At 48.3% G+C, this 16,011-nt stretch overlaps 1 protein-coding gene across 1 annotated transcript in view; it reads left to right on the plus strand.

Annotated features, from left to right (window-relative positions):
- Positions 1–16,011, plus strand: part of LOC138579506 (natural killer cells antigen CD94-like) — a 299,761-nt gene that overhangs the window by 158,494 nt on the left and 125,256 nt on the right. The window contains exon 4 of the mRNA XM_069649828.1: positions 1,074–1,211. Within this exon, the coding sequence (XP_069505929.1) occupies positions 1,074–1,211 (138 nt within the window). The remainder of the gene's footprint in view (positions 1–1,073; positions 1,212–16,011) is intronic.

A 16,011-nucleotide genomic window follows, 5' to 3' on the forward strand; every position in this document is an offset into this window, starting at 1 on the left:
CTTGTATTCTTGTATCGATCCCTGTTGATTTTGTCTGTAATAAACTGGAATTTGAACTTGCCGTTGACTGTGTCCTCTGTGTATACTGGGGTGGGAGTTGGGCTCACCAAGTCCGCTGACTTCCAGCATCACTCTGGCATACGTGGGAGTCTGTCCCAACACATTGGGTTAGACTGTATATTTATGATGGTGTAGTGGGTTTTTATGCAATTGTTGTATAGATATAGGTATCTTTCATTAGAATGTATATACATATATATAATTTATTGACAATATGAAGAAAGAGTTAGTATTTACAGGAAACACATGTTTTAACTCTAGGACTTGGCTGGGTGAATTAACAGTTTTTAGGAATTATAATTGTGAGAAATAGATCTGTGGTGGACATTTTGTAAATTGTGTGGATAGAATTCATGTGTTTTAAGTAAGATTGTGTCTTTTGTTTCTCTTGTCGACATGTGTTAATATTTGTATTAAAGGTTGTATTAACTATAAACATAATAACAAAATAAAAAAATAAAAAGTAAAAAGATTGCAAAGCAGGAACAATGAACGATGACCGGGAGAACCATCCTGCTAAGTGCTTTTCCGTTTTCCAAAAAGTGCTGCACACTGAGTGGTCCATCGGGCTGCAGGGGGGTGCACCAGGCTGGGAAGGGAGTACAGGGGGGCTGGAAAGGGAGTGCAGGAGTGTGGGCCCACCCTCTGTCCCTTCCCTAGCTCCGCCACTGGTTGTGGGGCGAGGGTCTCCTGCTCTCGGGAAGGCCTGCTCTTCCCTATCTGGTCATTATGGTACTGGCTAGAAGTGAAAATATACCTTAATGAGCGCACACAAATGTTCAGTGAGTACATAAATACATTAGGAAGTGTCATTCCACTTGATGGGAAACCGAATCGTTGTTTACAGCTAAGAATAACTGGCTGGACAGAAGGATTCCCCTCTGCACTGGAGTGCTGCACCTTTAGCGTAGTTTAGTGTTGCCCATACACCGGACCCACCTCACATCACATTATGAACATACATGTGCATCCTGCCACAAATGATGCTGACATTAATCTGTTCCATATTTCAGTCGCAAAGGGATCAACACAAGGCCATTCAAAGCATGGGATCGTCACTGCCCAGCTGTGCTCCAACTCAGGTTTCGCGTTTGAGAAGATCGCGCTGACGTCAGAGGGGCTGAAAGATCATCTCTGTGGAGAGTCACACGGTAAGAAAATGAGAAAGCATTTCATGATCAGGGAAAACTTCTGTACAGATGAGTCTTCCACCAGAGCTTAAGAGCATCTGCGAAGATGAGTCAAATGGAAAAAAGATGCTTGGGTGTTATCTAGTCATTATCTCCAAACCCTTGAACCTGATAGGAGTACATTGAGCACAAATGGGGGGGGGAACAGGGACAGAGCGGCGGTGGTGTGCAAAATATTCATTACATAAGTGCACTTTGGCGAAATTCAGAATTGTTTCACCTCACGTAGTTGCACAATTATGCCTTTATTTTCAAATGACACCTGTGGCAACATTGCTGAAAATAAATCCTGGCAAAAAGTACTTTGCATATTTCTTTATCAACAACAAAAAAAATAGATAAGGCAGGTACAGTGTTCCATTGGCTTGCTGAGGAAAACTCCAGCAAATGTTTAGTTGCAGTAAAAGAAATACTCCATTCAACAGTGTTCACATACCTTGCTGAAAACATCTCCAACAGCAATGCTTTAGATGACTTTCTGCAGTCATATTGCACTTCATTTGACTTGATTTCTCACAATTCTATTTGTTAACATTCTTATTTATGTCTAAGAAAGATTCACATTTCATGAAATTGGTAAATGCATGAGTATGTTTTCCTGCCTTTTCCCATAGGCTCCACTGCCACTAGTAAAGTCCCTCACACCCTTCCCAGGATCCTTACCTGGAAACTGGATGCATGCCTTTCTTTTTTTTTTCTTTTTTTCCAACATTATTTTTATTGTTTTAAACATAACAAGTCATGCAGAAGCTGTGATTATTACATGTTTTACCAACTTGTTAGAACATTTAGTGGAAGGAACAGCTCTTTGCGTAATTAAGTCTTAGCCAGTCCTGCGTTCTCTTCAATAACAAAAATTTTAACTACAACAGAAAGGGTGGGGGGGGGGAACAAGGGACAAGGAGCTGTGTGCACATTAGGAACAGATGACTGTCTGTTTCGGCAAGGAGACAATTTCAAGGGTTCGAGGTGACGCTTCGCTGGATTTCGGCAGGGTGCTAAAGCACAGGACCTTCCGGGTCAGGGTAAATAGACTGATGGTTAGTGACAGTTCAGAGGCGTGGAGGAGCTCAGTTGCCTATCCGGCTTGGATCTGTACGTTCTTTTCAGTCTTGGGTTCCCATCCAGCGAAAGTTAGGTGGTTGCCTCGCCACCCCGGGGAATTGCTGCACATAGTCCAGAAAGGGCGCCCATATGCGTTCGAATTTGGGTTTATTGCCTGATCTGATGGCTGTGACTTTCTCAGCTGCAACAATTTCCCAGCATTTGACCACCACATCTGTGTAGACGGGCCCTCTGGGTTTTTCCAGAGTCTGGCAATGGTCATTTTGGCCTTCTCCTGTCGCCCCCAGTAGCACGATCCCTGGGTCCCACGGGATGTTGAGTCCGGTGATTGTTTTAATTTGTTCCAGGATGTTTTTCCAAAATAGGGTGGCTTTAGGGCATGACCAGAAGAGGTGGAATAGAGTTCTGCGGTCCGGGCACCCCCTCCAGCACTGCGCAGGGATAGCCGAGTTACACTTGTACCATCTGTAGCAGACTTTAAATGCACTTTCTTTGTTCGTCACACATTTTGAGCTTTTCAGTGCACGGGACCAGATGTGGTGCCATTCCTCTGGTTCAATTGGTCTCCCGATGTCCTCTTCCCATTTCACCATGTACGGTTCTTTTTTTGTGGGGTCTGTTCTATCTAGTATTTTGTACAATGCGGAAATTTTCCCTTTTGGGGGATTTGTTTTGGGGGATTTGTTGAGAGGGTGAGTTCCAATGCTGTTAGCTCTCTGCTGCCTTGTTTCCTGACCTGGGGATTCGATAACCAGTGCCTCAGCTGGGTATAGCGGAACCTTTCTGTTTCCTGGATCTTGAACTTTGATTTACACTCTTCGAAGTTTAAATGGAGGCCATTCTCGAAGAAATCAGAAACAGTTTCTAAACCACCGGCCCGCCACTCCGTGAATTGGTTTGGTGTGATTCCGGGGGAGAAGTCAGGATTGTCCCAGATTGGCGTGAGTGGGCCCATTGTGCCTCTGCATTTCCACCGGCGGGCAGCCGCTTTCCAGCTGGCAACTGTGTTTCTTGTTGCTGGTAGGGGACCCGGGCCCCGGGTCCCTTTGGGCTCCTTGGAGTGGGGCAGAGCTTCCAGTGGGATCTGGCTCCAATCTTCCTCTAGTTGTAGCCACCGAGGGTGGTTGGCGGGGAGCTTCCAGGCGAAGGCCGGGGCTAGTTGGGCCGCGAGGCAGTACCTTGACACGTCTGGGATCCCTAGGCTGGCCAGGGCAGCACTTTGGAGCATGATACGTTTTGGGATGTGGGACTTCTTTCCTTCCCAGACTAGATTCAGAACCTCTCCTTGCAGCTTTTGCAGGGCCTTTTCCCGGATCGACACCGGCAGAGCTTGGGCATAGTATAGCAGCCGTGGCGTAAGATTCATTTTTATCGCAGTAGTTCGGCCGAACCAGGAGATCTCCTGATTTTTCCAGCGGTTGATGTCATTTTTCAGGTCTCTGAAGAGTGCCGGGAAGTTTGTCTTGTACAACTTCTCGGTTTTGTTGGGTATATGAACTCCTAGATAGTTGATGCTACTTCTTGCCCAGGGGATTTGGAACTCTGCTTCGAGGTGAGATTTGGACTTTCTTGGGATATTTATGCCCAGTGTAACTGATTTGGAGATGTTTATTGTGAATCCCGATGCTACTCGGAATTCTTCGAGCGTTTGCCATAGGGCTCTTATTGATTCTTCTGGTCTGGTGAGTGTGAGGAGCACGTCGTCCGCGTATAAGGCAATTTTCTAGGATACTTTTTTAATCGTTAGGCCGAGTATTGATGCGTTTCGGCGGACCCTTTCCGCGAATGGCTCCATAGATAGGGCGAATATGAGTGGGGAAAGAGGGCATCCCTGCCTAGTGCCTCTGGTTATGTTTATTCTACTGGATTTGGCCCCGTTGAGACAAAGATTTGTAGAAGGTCTTTGGTAGATGGCTAGGACCCACTTTGCAAAATTCGGGCCGGAGCCAAAGTGCCTTAAAATGTTCCCAACATAGCCCCAGTCGAGCATATCGAATGCTTTGTGTGCGTCTAAGGAGAGTACTGCGAGCCTTGTGCCCAGTCTGTTCGCTGACTCAATGATGTTGATGGTTCTGCGGATGTTGTCTTGGGTACCCCGACCCGGGATGAATCCTGTTTGGTCCGGATGGTTGAGCTCTGGGAGGGAGGGGGCCAGCCGATTTGCTAGGATTTTAGCAAATATTTTCGCATCGTTGTTTAAGAGCGTTATGGGCCTATACGAAGCACATTGTGTTCGGTCTTTTCCTGGTTTAGGGATCAGTACTGTTATTGACTCATTCATAGACAGAGTCGTGGAGCCAGTGGACAGGAATGAATTGAATAGATTTGCCAGCTGTGGTGCTAGCAGGTGAGCAAACTTTTTGTAGAATTTTGCCGATAACCCGTCCGGACCGGGTGTTGTGTTCTTCAGGTGACAGATCGTTTCGCTGACCTCCTCCTCTGAGATAGGGCCCTCTAAGTCCGCTAGGGGTGGGGGTGGCTGTTTCTTTGGGATTAGGGCCAAGAATTGGGTAATGGCAGAGGTAGCTGTCGGAGGCCCTGCCATGATTTCTTCATGGTGTTGCACCATTAACTCGAGTTTTTCGGGGTGCAGATAGTGTAGGGAGCCGTTTTTATCCAGCAGGGATTGGATGTGGTTCCTGGTTTGAAGCTTTTTCAATTTGTGTGCTAGGAGCCGGTTCGCTTTGTTACTGTTCAGGTAATAGTATTGTTTGGTATAAGTTAATGCTCTGGCGGCTCGGTCCGCTAGGTGGATCTCGAGCTCCCTTTTAATTCTTTTAAGTTTTTGGTGCGTTGTTTTCATGTAACGGGCCTTGAGTTTGTTTTCCAGTTCTGTGAGTCTTTGCTCGAGCTTCTGTTGCTTCAGTAGGTTTTGGCGCTTGAGTCTGGCTGTCAAATCCATTGCCACCCCTCGGATCACCGGTTTCATGGCATCCCACACTGTTGCTGTTGAGGAGTCAGGGGTTGTGTTCTCGGTGAAGTAATTCCGAATCGCCTCCGTGAGGGCCGAGCTAGCCGCTATGTCGGTGAGGATGTAATCTTGCAGTTTCCATTGCCGCTGGTTAGGTTCCGGGGCCCCGTGGATAAGCAGCGCCATCGTGACTGGCACGTGGTCCGATATTGCGATTGGTCCAATCTGGATATTCTCCACACAGGGGGCCATGTTGTTCGTGGCTAGCAAGAGGTCGATCAGTGAGTAGCCTTTATGCACGTGCGAGAAAAAGGTGTAGTCCCTTTCTCTCCAGTTGTGGGATCTCCATATGTCCATTGTCTCGGTTTCCCGCAGGAATTTCGCCAGGGCCAGGGATTTAATAAAGTCGTCCCTCGAAGCTGGGAGCGTCTTATCCATTGTTGGATCCGGGGGGAGGTTGAAGTCCCCTCCAATTAATAAGCAGCCCACTGCGAAGGTCGTGATAGTTGGGAGGAGGCTGTGAAGGAATTGGTCTTGCTCTTTATTTGGCGCGTGGATGGCCACCAAGGTGATCGGTAGCTCCACTAGGAGGCCCTTCAAAAGTAGGAATCTGCCCTCGGGGTCTCTTTTGATAGTGATCTGTGTTAATGGGAGGTCTCTTTTTAGCAGGATAGCGACGCCTCTCTTTTTCTGTGTGGCCGAGGCAAAGTAGCGCTTTGGGAAGCGCCAGAACCGTAGTTGCTTTTCATCGTCCGCAATGAGGTGGGATTCCTGGATGAAGACAATGTCAGCTGCTAGTTGGTCTAGTTTGTGTTCCACTGCTCTCCGCTTTCTAGGTGCATTAAGCCCCTGCACGTTCCAGGTTGTAATAGTTAGGGTCTTGTCTAGCGAGCCCATCTTTTGGATTTCACATCGGTCAGTTCGAATTGTTCCCTGAAGCTCTCTTGTTCCTTGTCTTTGCGTGAAGAAGTTCTCTGTCCTTCCATCTTCGTGATGATTTCCTCTCCTCCTTGTCCCCCCCTATCTCCCCACCCCCCGCCCACCCAACAATAACAAGGTTTCCGGGCCACCCTTCAACCAACGGGGCATACGGCCGGACCAGTGTAAAAACTCTTCTTGGAGGCAAACCTTGCCTCTTCCTTTGGCCAGTAAACATTCAGGTTGAGATTGACTGATTTAAGTGATGGAGGCAACTTGCGGTAATTCAGTCTCCCCTCACAGGTGGGTAGATAGTCGGGCCAGGAGGGAGCGTGTGGTACGAATGTTCTAGGTCGCCCCTTCAGTGGTTGTTGTCCCTTTTTGGCTTGCCCGAAGGGCTGCGGGGTCTGCGGCGGCCAGGGACCCTGGTCCAGGCTCTAGTGGAGTCCCCGCGGGATCTCCCAGGGGCCTCGGCGACTTCAGGGAGGGCCCCCTCTTCACTCTCCGGGTTCATGAATCTCTCGGCTTCTCTAGGAGAAGGGATAGACCAAGACCTACTCTCCCAATTGAAGAGTAGAGAGGTGGGGAAGCCCCAGCAGTATGTTGTTTTCCGATCACGCAGCCATTCGGCGAGTGGCTTAAGGGCTTTTCTTTTTGCGAGGGTAGTCGCTGCTAGGTCCTGGTATAGGGATATTTCCGCGTCACGGAAGTGGATTCGGGCCTCACTTCTAGCTTCCTGCATGATTTCTTCCTTCACCTTATAGAAGTGGATTCTTGCTAAGACATCCAGCGCAACATTTGCATTTTGTCTGGCTCTAACTCTGTGGACCCTGTCCAGTTCCAGAGGAGCTCCATCTGGGAGCGTTATGATGAAGCGAAATAAGTCGTTGACATAAGCGTTGAGCTCCTTGTCGGGGACAGAACTCGGGATTCCCCTCAAGCGGATACTGTTGCGTCTAGCCCTATTTTCAGCCCCTCTTGTTTGTTCTCGAGGGACTCGCACCTGGCCTCCAGCGCAGCGAGTCTGTCCGCCCCCTCCCCTATCTCGAAGTTGTGTTCAGTCAGGGTGGTTTCGATTTCTTCTGTTCTAGATTCCACTTCCCCCACTCTCTTGTCCAGGGAGGAGATTCTGCCTTTTAGTTCTTCTGTCCCTTTTTGGTACGCCTTAGTTATGGCGGAGAGTAGCTCCTGGAGGTCCGTTTTGGTCACAGCTTGGGTTGGCGACTCCGTGGTGTGCTCCGAGGGGGCACAAGAAGTGTCATTTCGCTCCCCTTTCTTTGATTTTTCACCCATGTTGGCAGATAGTAAGGTTGCAATGTCTGTTTGTTTGGCTGTTTTTTTATGGTTCCTGGACATTGTCCCTTGCGCCCTCCGCCGGCCCCTGCACGTCCCCCCACCCGGGGTGGATTGTTGTAAAGGAACGGGACTTCTTCTTGGCCCTAGCTTCCTGGCCAGGCAGATTTAGATATAAGAGGGGACTTTGCTGTGGGGCCGGTTGGCTGATCACCCCCTGTGTCCTCCGTGGCTTGGAGCGTCAATAGTGGCCGTAATGGTAGTGGTGGAAATTGATAGGGCCGTGGCCGTTCTCAGGAGGAACCACTCTATGCTGGTTGCGTAGTACTTCTGTAGAGAGGGGGGCCCAACGAGGGTGGAAGGATATGGCCTCCCCTTCAGGATTGGGGTCCAGCTCACTCCCAGCGGGGTTCGTGCTAGGGTATGCGTAATGCGGCAGGTGCCGCCTTACCTTCCTCAGGGTGCCAGAGCCCGCCTCTGCCACGTCAAGGTGGTTGAGGATACGATTCTCTCGGACTCCAGGAGGCATTATTTGTGATGTGTTGCAGGGAGAGGAACTTCCAAGCTTCCCGTCCCAGCTGGGATGATGGGGACCACGGGTTTCACGGACCCTCCGCAGCCACGGTCACCAATGGGTCCACTGGACCCGGAGGGGAGGGAGGGAACCACAGGCAACCCCCCCTCGCAGGACTCAATCCACCGCCTCCACCGATCTCCCCCGTGTCCGCACCGGAGGAGGGGCTCTAGGCTTCGTCGGGGGGGGTGGGAGAAGTAGGAAGTCAGTGAATTCCAGCGGAAGCACAGTGGGAGGAGGGGGGTCCCCTCCGTGGCTGGCCTCGGTGCTACAGATGGCAATCGCGGGACTCAGCAGGCGTCGTGGGAGAGATACTGGTGAACTTGATGAGGGCGGCTGGTCTTCTTGCTGTGGTTCTGCAGGCCTGCTCAGGTGCCGCCGGTGCTAGCTAGCAGGTTCGTAGGGCTTCGTTCAGAGGTGGGGCCCGCTCATTGCGCTGAGGGGACCCGCAGCTGCAGATGCTACCGTCACAGTAGTTGCTGATATTCTCCCCAACTGCGCCCCGCACAACCCCCCCCTCATCGGAGGAGGCCGGGTCCCGTGCCTTCAGTTGGTGGTTGCTGGAGGGGGACGTTTGGGCCTCGTCTGTCCACGGGGTCCGGCGGAGGGCGCTGCGGGGTGCTGCAGGCGCCCTGGTTGCCCAATGCTCCCCCGGAGTTCCTCCAGATAGCAGACAATCACAGGCTGGAAAGGACAGGTCCTAGACAGCGGATGAGGGAGATTTGATTCGAGGATCAACCCGCTGCCACTGCTAGCAATCGGCCGCGGTGTCCACTGTTTTCAAGGTCCAGTTTTGCGGCGGTTCAGCTGTGTTCTCGGGCCGGGGTGGTGAAGGTGCTGGTAAGCTTCAGGAGGGATTCAGCGAAAGACCCTAAGGAGTGACGGGGGCACCCCAATCATCACTACTCCCCCGATAGTCCTCCAGGAAGCGGGCGGCTGCAGGCAGTCGCGGGTCTCACGCAGGACTCATGCTTCGGAGTCTTACGTTGCTGCTTCCCGTGGCGGGGATCAGCCGCCGCCAGTCTTCCGACGCGAAGACTACTGCTTTCGTGGTTGAATTTACTCCTAAGCCTTGATGTCGATGCTTCCTCAAGCAGGGGATGCTGGCGGCCAGATCGGTTGTTGTGAGCATCGGAGGGGGGGCTCCCCCAGTTCCCACTCCACTCGAACGTCGGAAGGGGCTTCACTGTGCCGCTCCACAGTCCGCCATCTTAGCTTGCCACTCCCTCGCTTGGAGAAAACAGCTCCAGCTCGGTCCCACTCCCGTTTAGAGCGGCGAAATTAAGGCATGGGCAGCCGGAGCCTCCCGGCTCTGTAGGACGTCGATTTTGTTCGCTTTAGCCTGTTTTTACTGGGGCATTGCAGGTAACACGCGGTCGCGGCCGGGAGCTCTCACCGGACCCGACCGTTCACCATGGCGCCAAGCCACGCCCCCCATGCCTTTCTACTATTTAAGTCTCCCCCACTTTGGCGATATTTTTCAGGTTTCTCCTGTCCATAGAAGAAGCAGCACTTTGAAATAGCCTAAAGGTGGTGGTAAGTGCTTCTCAAGACACCTACACACACAAATGTGTCAGCTGCTACCAGTCCCGCATTGTCAAATGTGGGCAGGCAGTTTTAATAATTTCCCTTAACTCGTTTTCTAAGCACTTTAGTGAGGGCATTGCTAAAGTATACATTTTTGAATGAGTCAAACAGTTGTATTATATGGTGATCATGTGTATGTGGGTTGTTAATACATGAAAGTATACTGAATTGTGACAGGGCCAGCGTTGTGGCCCTGTAAAGGTGGGGGTGGACTCCCACCTTCCACCCCAGCCCTACAGGTGTGCCTGAATAAAGGCAGGCCTCCTTACCTACAGAAATAAGTGGGTCAGCTGCCCCAGGTAGAAGAGGACGCTGGTGGCAGGAACAGGGAGAGCTTCACTGCTTCCAGGAACAAACCGGAGATTGTGGGTGCATTCCTGGCAATGGGTGCCGAAAAGCGCCACAACACCGGCAGCAGGAGTAACAAGGATAGGCGAGGCACCAAGGGGTGCTCGTCCATCACAACACCGGCTGCCTCCAGCAGATTATGTTTGCTGGAGCCTGCCTCCAGCAAAGGGCCCGCTAACCCACCAGGGATTATGTTTATATGAAATAAAAGGCATCTAGAGAGGCATTTCCCCCACTATGCCACCAGGGAGTTTTATTACTTTAAAAGGCCATGCAGGCCATGAGCAATACAACTTCCACGGACACAAGCAGGTTTCATATTGCAAAGGGGTGGGGCTTACCAGCCCTTTTAAGATCTCCCATGGCCTACCCCTGTCACACTCGCCTGGAGTCAGGTAAGCTATTTGTTAAGGTAAGTGGCCAATCCTGGGAGGGGGTGGGTATTTAGGTAAGTTTATGTGAATGCTTTGCTTTGGGTTAGTTGTGTGAGGACAGGAGGCAGTGGAGGACGTCCGAGAGACCAGAGGACCAGAGAGTGAAAGGAGTGCAGAGGTGGTTACAAGGAAAGGGTCTGTGGAGTGCTTGTGTGAGAGAGGGGAGAGTGCGAGTAGTAGAGGTAGAGTAGGAGTAGGGCAGCGGAGTAGTAGTAGTAGTGGCAGAGGTACTAGTAGTAGCTGGGAGTAAAGATAGTAGGCAGTGGGAGTAGCAAGTGAAGGAAATAAATAGTAGTGGTAGTTGCTAGTAGAGGGGTGAGCAGTGCACCATACCCCTGAGTGTTTCCGAACAGTAAAGGTAGTAAAGGGATAGTGGTAGTAAGAGAGTAGGAACAGTAGTAGAGGGCGAGTGGGAAGAGCGACAGTGAGTGGGAGAATAAGATTACAACTAGAGGAATAGTAAGAAGCAGGGAAGTAGAGTGGGAGGAAGGAGGGAAGAGTTGATAATGGAGATAGAGGGGTAAGTGGAGGTACAAGCGATAGTAAGAACAGGAGTAGGAAAATAAGTAAGATCGAATGGGTGGAGGTGGAAGGGCAGAGTGAGAGATTGGAGGGACAGTGACGTGAGAGGAGAACAGCTTAAGCAACCAGTATAGTGAAGGTCAGGTATGAGAGGGTGTGAAAGGAGTGAGCATGACACTGGGCGAAAGAGGGCACCGTTCATTACTCCTTGAGACTAAGTGTAGTAGGTGAGGGAAAGTTAGAAGATCCCTAGGGAGTCAGGTTGCAAACAATTAGGGAAAACACGTGAAGCCCAGGAAGTGAGAGACAGATAGGGGTTACCGATCCTAGTGCTACTAACATCCCTGATGGGGATTCCTTGGGTTAGGGAGGCGGGGACAAGGCCGGGGTAGACCTGAGAAAGGGAGGGCCAGCCCTAGTGCCAAATAGCCCAAGCACCACCAGGCCCAGATACCTCTGCCACAAGAGATATGGCTATCCTATCTGTAAAGAATGTAAATAAGCACCCTTGGACTTGCTATTGGAGTCAGTGTGGTTCTTTGTGGTGCGCCACACTGTGACAGAATCAAAGATCTCCAGATACCCCATGTTATGTGTAAACAGGTTATCTAGTCCTTGCCTCAATTTAGGTACTTATAGATTTGTTTTCTTCTTGTAAATCTAGTGTTCTAAATACCAACATTCATAGAAATGCAAGCACTGTTTACTTTTCTGTCACCTCACCTGTGAGAGTTTTATTTATCTGCTGAAGCACACACTACGAGTTAAATATGGTGTGATGTTTCATGTAAGACCTGTGTTCTGTTGCACTGTGTCAGAAAACTAAAAGCCCCCTTTTGGGGTATTCTTGACATCGGTGTCCGGTCATTTGGTCGACTACAAACTGGTCGACTGCAATTTGGTCGACGCCATTTGGTCGAAAACCAAATGGTCGAATTTTTTTATTTTTATTTATATATGTGTTTTGTGGGTTTTCGTGTGGAAAAAAAAAATAAAAAAAATAAAAAATTCGACCATTTGGTTTTCGACCAAATTGATTCGACCAGTTGTCCAGTCGACCAATTGTTTTCGACCAAATGACCTGCAACCCTTGACATCACATAGTGCCAACTGTCCCTTGTCATCAGTATTATTTTAATCCAGTCCAGGCTTTTCAGCCAACTTCACTTTGCAGCCATTGTCCTACAATTCCCACCATGTGACTTCCCATTACCTAAAGAGCAGGACTGGAGGAAGGTGATTCTGATGAGATGGGGCAGCTGGCAAACCTGGCCTCTGTTTGCTGATGTCTGTCTTCTAAGGCATACATTACATACTATGGAAGCTGCCATGGTTACCATGTTTGATGTTTTCAATACTTGCTGGGCCATTGTGTTTTCAAGCAAATACGCTCAATTTACAACTGCACCTTTACATGCCATTATCTCTACTATGGTTTTATTTTATGGAGCTCTATAGAAGACATGATGATGCTATTTGATAATTTACCTTCCGCTGTTCTGATTTTGATTAAAGAAAACCTATACAAATTTGATTTCTCCGAAATTGCTTTTGTTGCTCCTTCTCCCACATGTCACTCACATGATATCTTTTTATTAATTACAACTTTTATTCGTCATTAAGTCCTCAGGTTAAATTAAATAAGATCAAAATTCATTAAAATCACACAATCAGTTATCACAGTACAGAAGATCAGTATCACAGATAAAAGATATTAAAAACAAAACTGACATCACTGCCCAAAGAGATTACTGGAGCATCAGGGGAGTGATAGACTCAGCCTGTTGTCCAGTTGAAGTGCTACCATTTTCCTCCTCAGGATCCATGCTCTATGCAAAACACAGGCCACAGCATCCACAATTGGGGGGGTAATTGATTGAACGAAGAATTCCACAGCGTTTTGCCATGACTTGATCCCTGTCTCCAGCAGGATGGGCCTCAGGTACACGAACCTTAGCCGCTGGACTGGCTTGCAAAATAATATCAAATGTGAAATTGACTCCTCGAGGGCACCACATAGGCCATTCCATTTGGCGGTAAAAGCACTGATGGGCAGTATACCTAATCTTACCCTCAAATATAGTGATCTTGCAGTGGCAGGCCTAATCTGGTCCAGATAGGGTTTGCAACCATATGCGTGTCTCTGGGCTAAATAGGTCCCCAACCTTAACTTTGAGGCTTCTAGAATTAGCATATCCCTAGATCTGTTTTATTAAGTGCTTAATTTTGTTCCAGCTCAGATTACAGAGCCTGCCTGGCTCATTTAAAACTCACCCATATTCAATTAGAATAAAACATGTTTAATGTGGGTGAGCAATTTCAATGCACTTGCGCCTTCCAATTACATAATATGTACCAGTGCCTCGCTACACGATTCAAGTGCTGGTGTCACCACAATCTGACCCAAAGGGAAACAGGCCGGTAGATAATGGATAGGCTCAGAGGGAATGTGCCGCATTCCATATGCATCAGCGCCGATGGAGCACTTGGCAGTAGTTGCAATAGTTTAATACATTTATTTTCTCTTACTAGGAGGGTCTTTACATTCTCGTACCCCCATAGCTCTGAACCGTAAAGTGCTGCTGGAACCGCCTGCCTCTGATATAGCTCTAATGCCGGTGAAATTGCCCCACTCCTGTGATGACTAAAGAAGGCCAAGATTGCTCCACTATATTTATTCACTGTTGCTGCCGCCCTGGCTAGCTGGTGGGCCCATCTGGGGCTTGCCTGAATTCTCACCCCCAAATAGTCAAAGCTTTCGACCTGTTCTATTGCCTGGTTGTCAATCATAATTTGGAGGGTGACCCTCTTCCCGCCTTTTGGTTTAATAACCATTGACATTGTCTTGGCCGTATTATTGCCAAGACCCAGCTCCCTAGACTTCCTTAGTAAGATTGCTAGAGATTCCTTAAGGCCCTGCAGGGTTGTGGCTATTAACACTGCGTCATCTGCATAGAATAATGCCGGGATCTTAGTTGTAGCCAGCTTCGGGCAGTCATGCCCCCACCCCCACTAGCTCATCTACAATTCCTTTTATATATAGATTGAACAGGAAGGTGGCCAGGGCACAGCCCTGCCTGACTCCCAGAGCCACCTCACAGTATGTAGTTTGCTTGCAGCCCAGGTTGTACCATACACAGGATATTGTTTTGGAATATAAGGCTGATATGATACCTATCAGGTGGTCTGGTACTTTCCATTTGTGCATGACCCTCCATAGTTCTCGGGACAAATGCTGTCTTAAGGTCCATGAAAAGGACGTACAAGCACCTTTTTAGTAAGACCGTAGATTTTTGGATGATTAAATATAACATGAGACACTGGTCTATCGTGCCCCGCCCCTTTTGGAAGCCTGCCTGATGGATACTTATTTCCGTTTTTGGGCCACCCATATCTGGAGATATTTCAAGATTATTTTTCCAAACAGTTTCCCGGCCCCATCCAAGAGAGATATAGGTCTAAAACTGTCCAGGCTATCCCTGCCTCCCTTCTTGTATACCGGGATGATGACTGCCCTATGCCATGAATCTGGGATCCTGCCTGTGTATATCACTGCCCTAAAGACCTGGAGTAGTATAACTGTCCAGGTGCTAGGCTCGTCCTTGTAAAGATCCAATGGTATTAGGTCTGGGCCAGCCGCCTTTCCATTTATGGATGAGGCTAGAGCTTTTTCTATATCTTGCAGCGTGATACATATTGGGTTGATATTGGAACCACCTTCCTTCTGCTGCATAAAGAATACAGTATTGTGCCCTCCATCTATCTCCACCTATGATATCTAGCTTTTGTAGTACCCCTTTAAGATCACTATCTGAGTCAAATTTCCAGAACAAAACATTGTTTCTCGACTGCCAGGCGTTGTGCAGTACCTACCATTTCCCTTTTAGATCTTTGGTATTTCTATCGTTGAGTAGGTTTTTCTCAATGCACAGAGCTGTTGTCAATCTATCCCCAATGGATCTCTAAGGCATTTTTCTACACCTCTCTTTGCCTCTCTACAGGGGCCATCAAACCATTCCCCCCCAATAACAAGTTTACTCTCATGTTTCCCCCGTTCCTGATACATATGGTAGCACATTTGTTTTCAACCTTTCAAATTCATTGAAGACCCAGTTGGAGGTTTGTTTCTGGGTTACAGATAACCTTGACATTGGCCAAGATTGATGTATATGTACTTTGCTTCAACTCAGGCCAACGGACAGTGGTCACTTTCAGACCTATTGATTTCACTGAACTCACCTGCCCGTGCCCAGGTTGACGCTGAAATTAATATGTAGTCACTTAGGGAGGAGCCGTTCAGACCAAAGAATGCTTTTTTGGCTGATTGATCTATAACAAACCTTTCATTACAAGCTCTAAGCTCAAGGTTGTACAAGGTTGTCAAAGTGTTGACTGCCAGGGGGTGCAACAAAGTTGTGGCAGGCACCACCAGGTCAGGGATATCCCAGGCTTCATATTGATTTGCCCAAAGACATTCAAGCAACTTGATCGGCTCCAGTTGTAGATTGAAGTCACCCACTATCATTAGAAAGGAATGATTTTGGCCTTTCGCTTTGTTGGCGGCTAGCACCTCTTGGATCACATCTGTCAATTTGATGTTTCCACTAGCAAGTCAGTATAGAGTATTACTCTTTGTATGCGAGGGATCAGAATTGTGTGCAAAGATGTTCATATTGGTTAGAGATTGTTCCAGATCCAAAGCTCTCTTATCTCTCACATCACTACTCAATAAATGTAGGTCACCTAAAAGAATTTTAGAGCAATTTGTTTTCTGCATAGAAGCTAGCAGATGAGAAATATTTTTGTTAAACAAGGGCATCTCGCACGGGAGGTCTGTAGAGTAAAATGAAATGAACACTATTATTATGATTAGGAGTAATTTTAGTGTGTAGTATTTCACATCCTTTACAATCACCTTTGGAATCGTACATGCCTAGATTATTTATTTATTCACATTTATTCTTTACAAATAATGGCTACACCATCCCCATGGCCCATAACTCGATTCCTCTTGAAGAAGACATAGCCCAGTGGGGTCACCTGTTCTATTATAGGACCACATGGGTCCAAAAGCCAGGCACATTATGTCAACGTTATTTTCTATGATGT

Source organism: Ambystoma mexicanum, chromosome 3p (assembly GCF_040938575.1).
Source record: "Ambystoma mexicanum isolate Mex_15411 chromosome 3p, UKY_AmexF1_1, whole genome shotgun sequence".
NCBI classification, from domain to species: Eukaryota; Metazoa; Chordata; class Amphibia; order Caudata; family Ambystomatidae; genus Ambystoma; species Ambystoma mexicanum.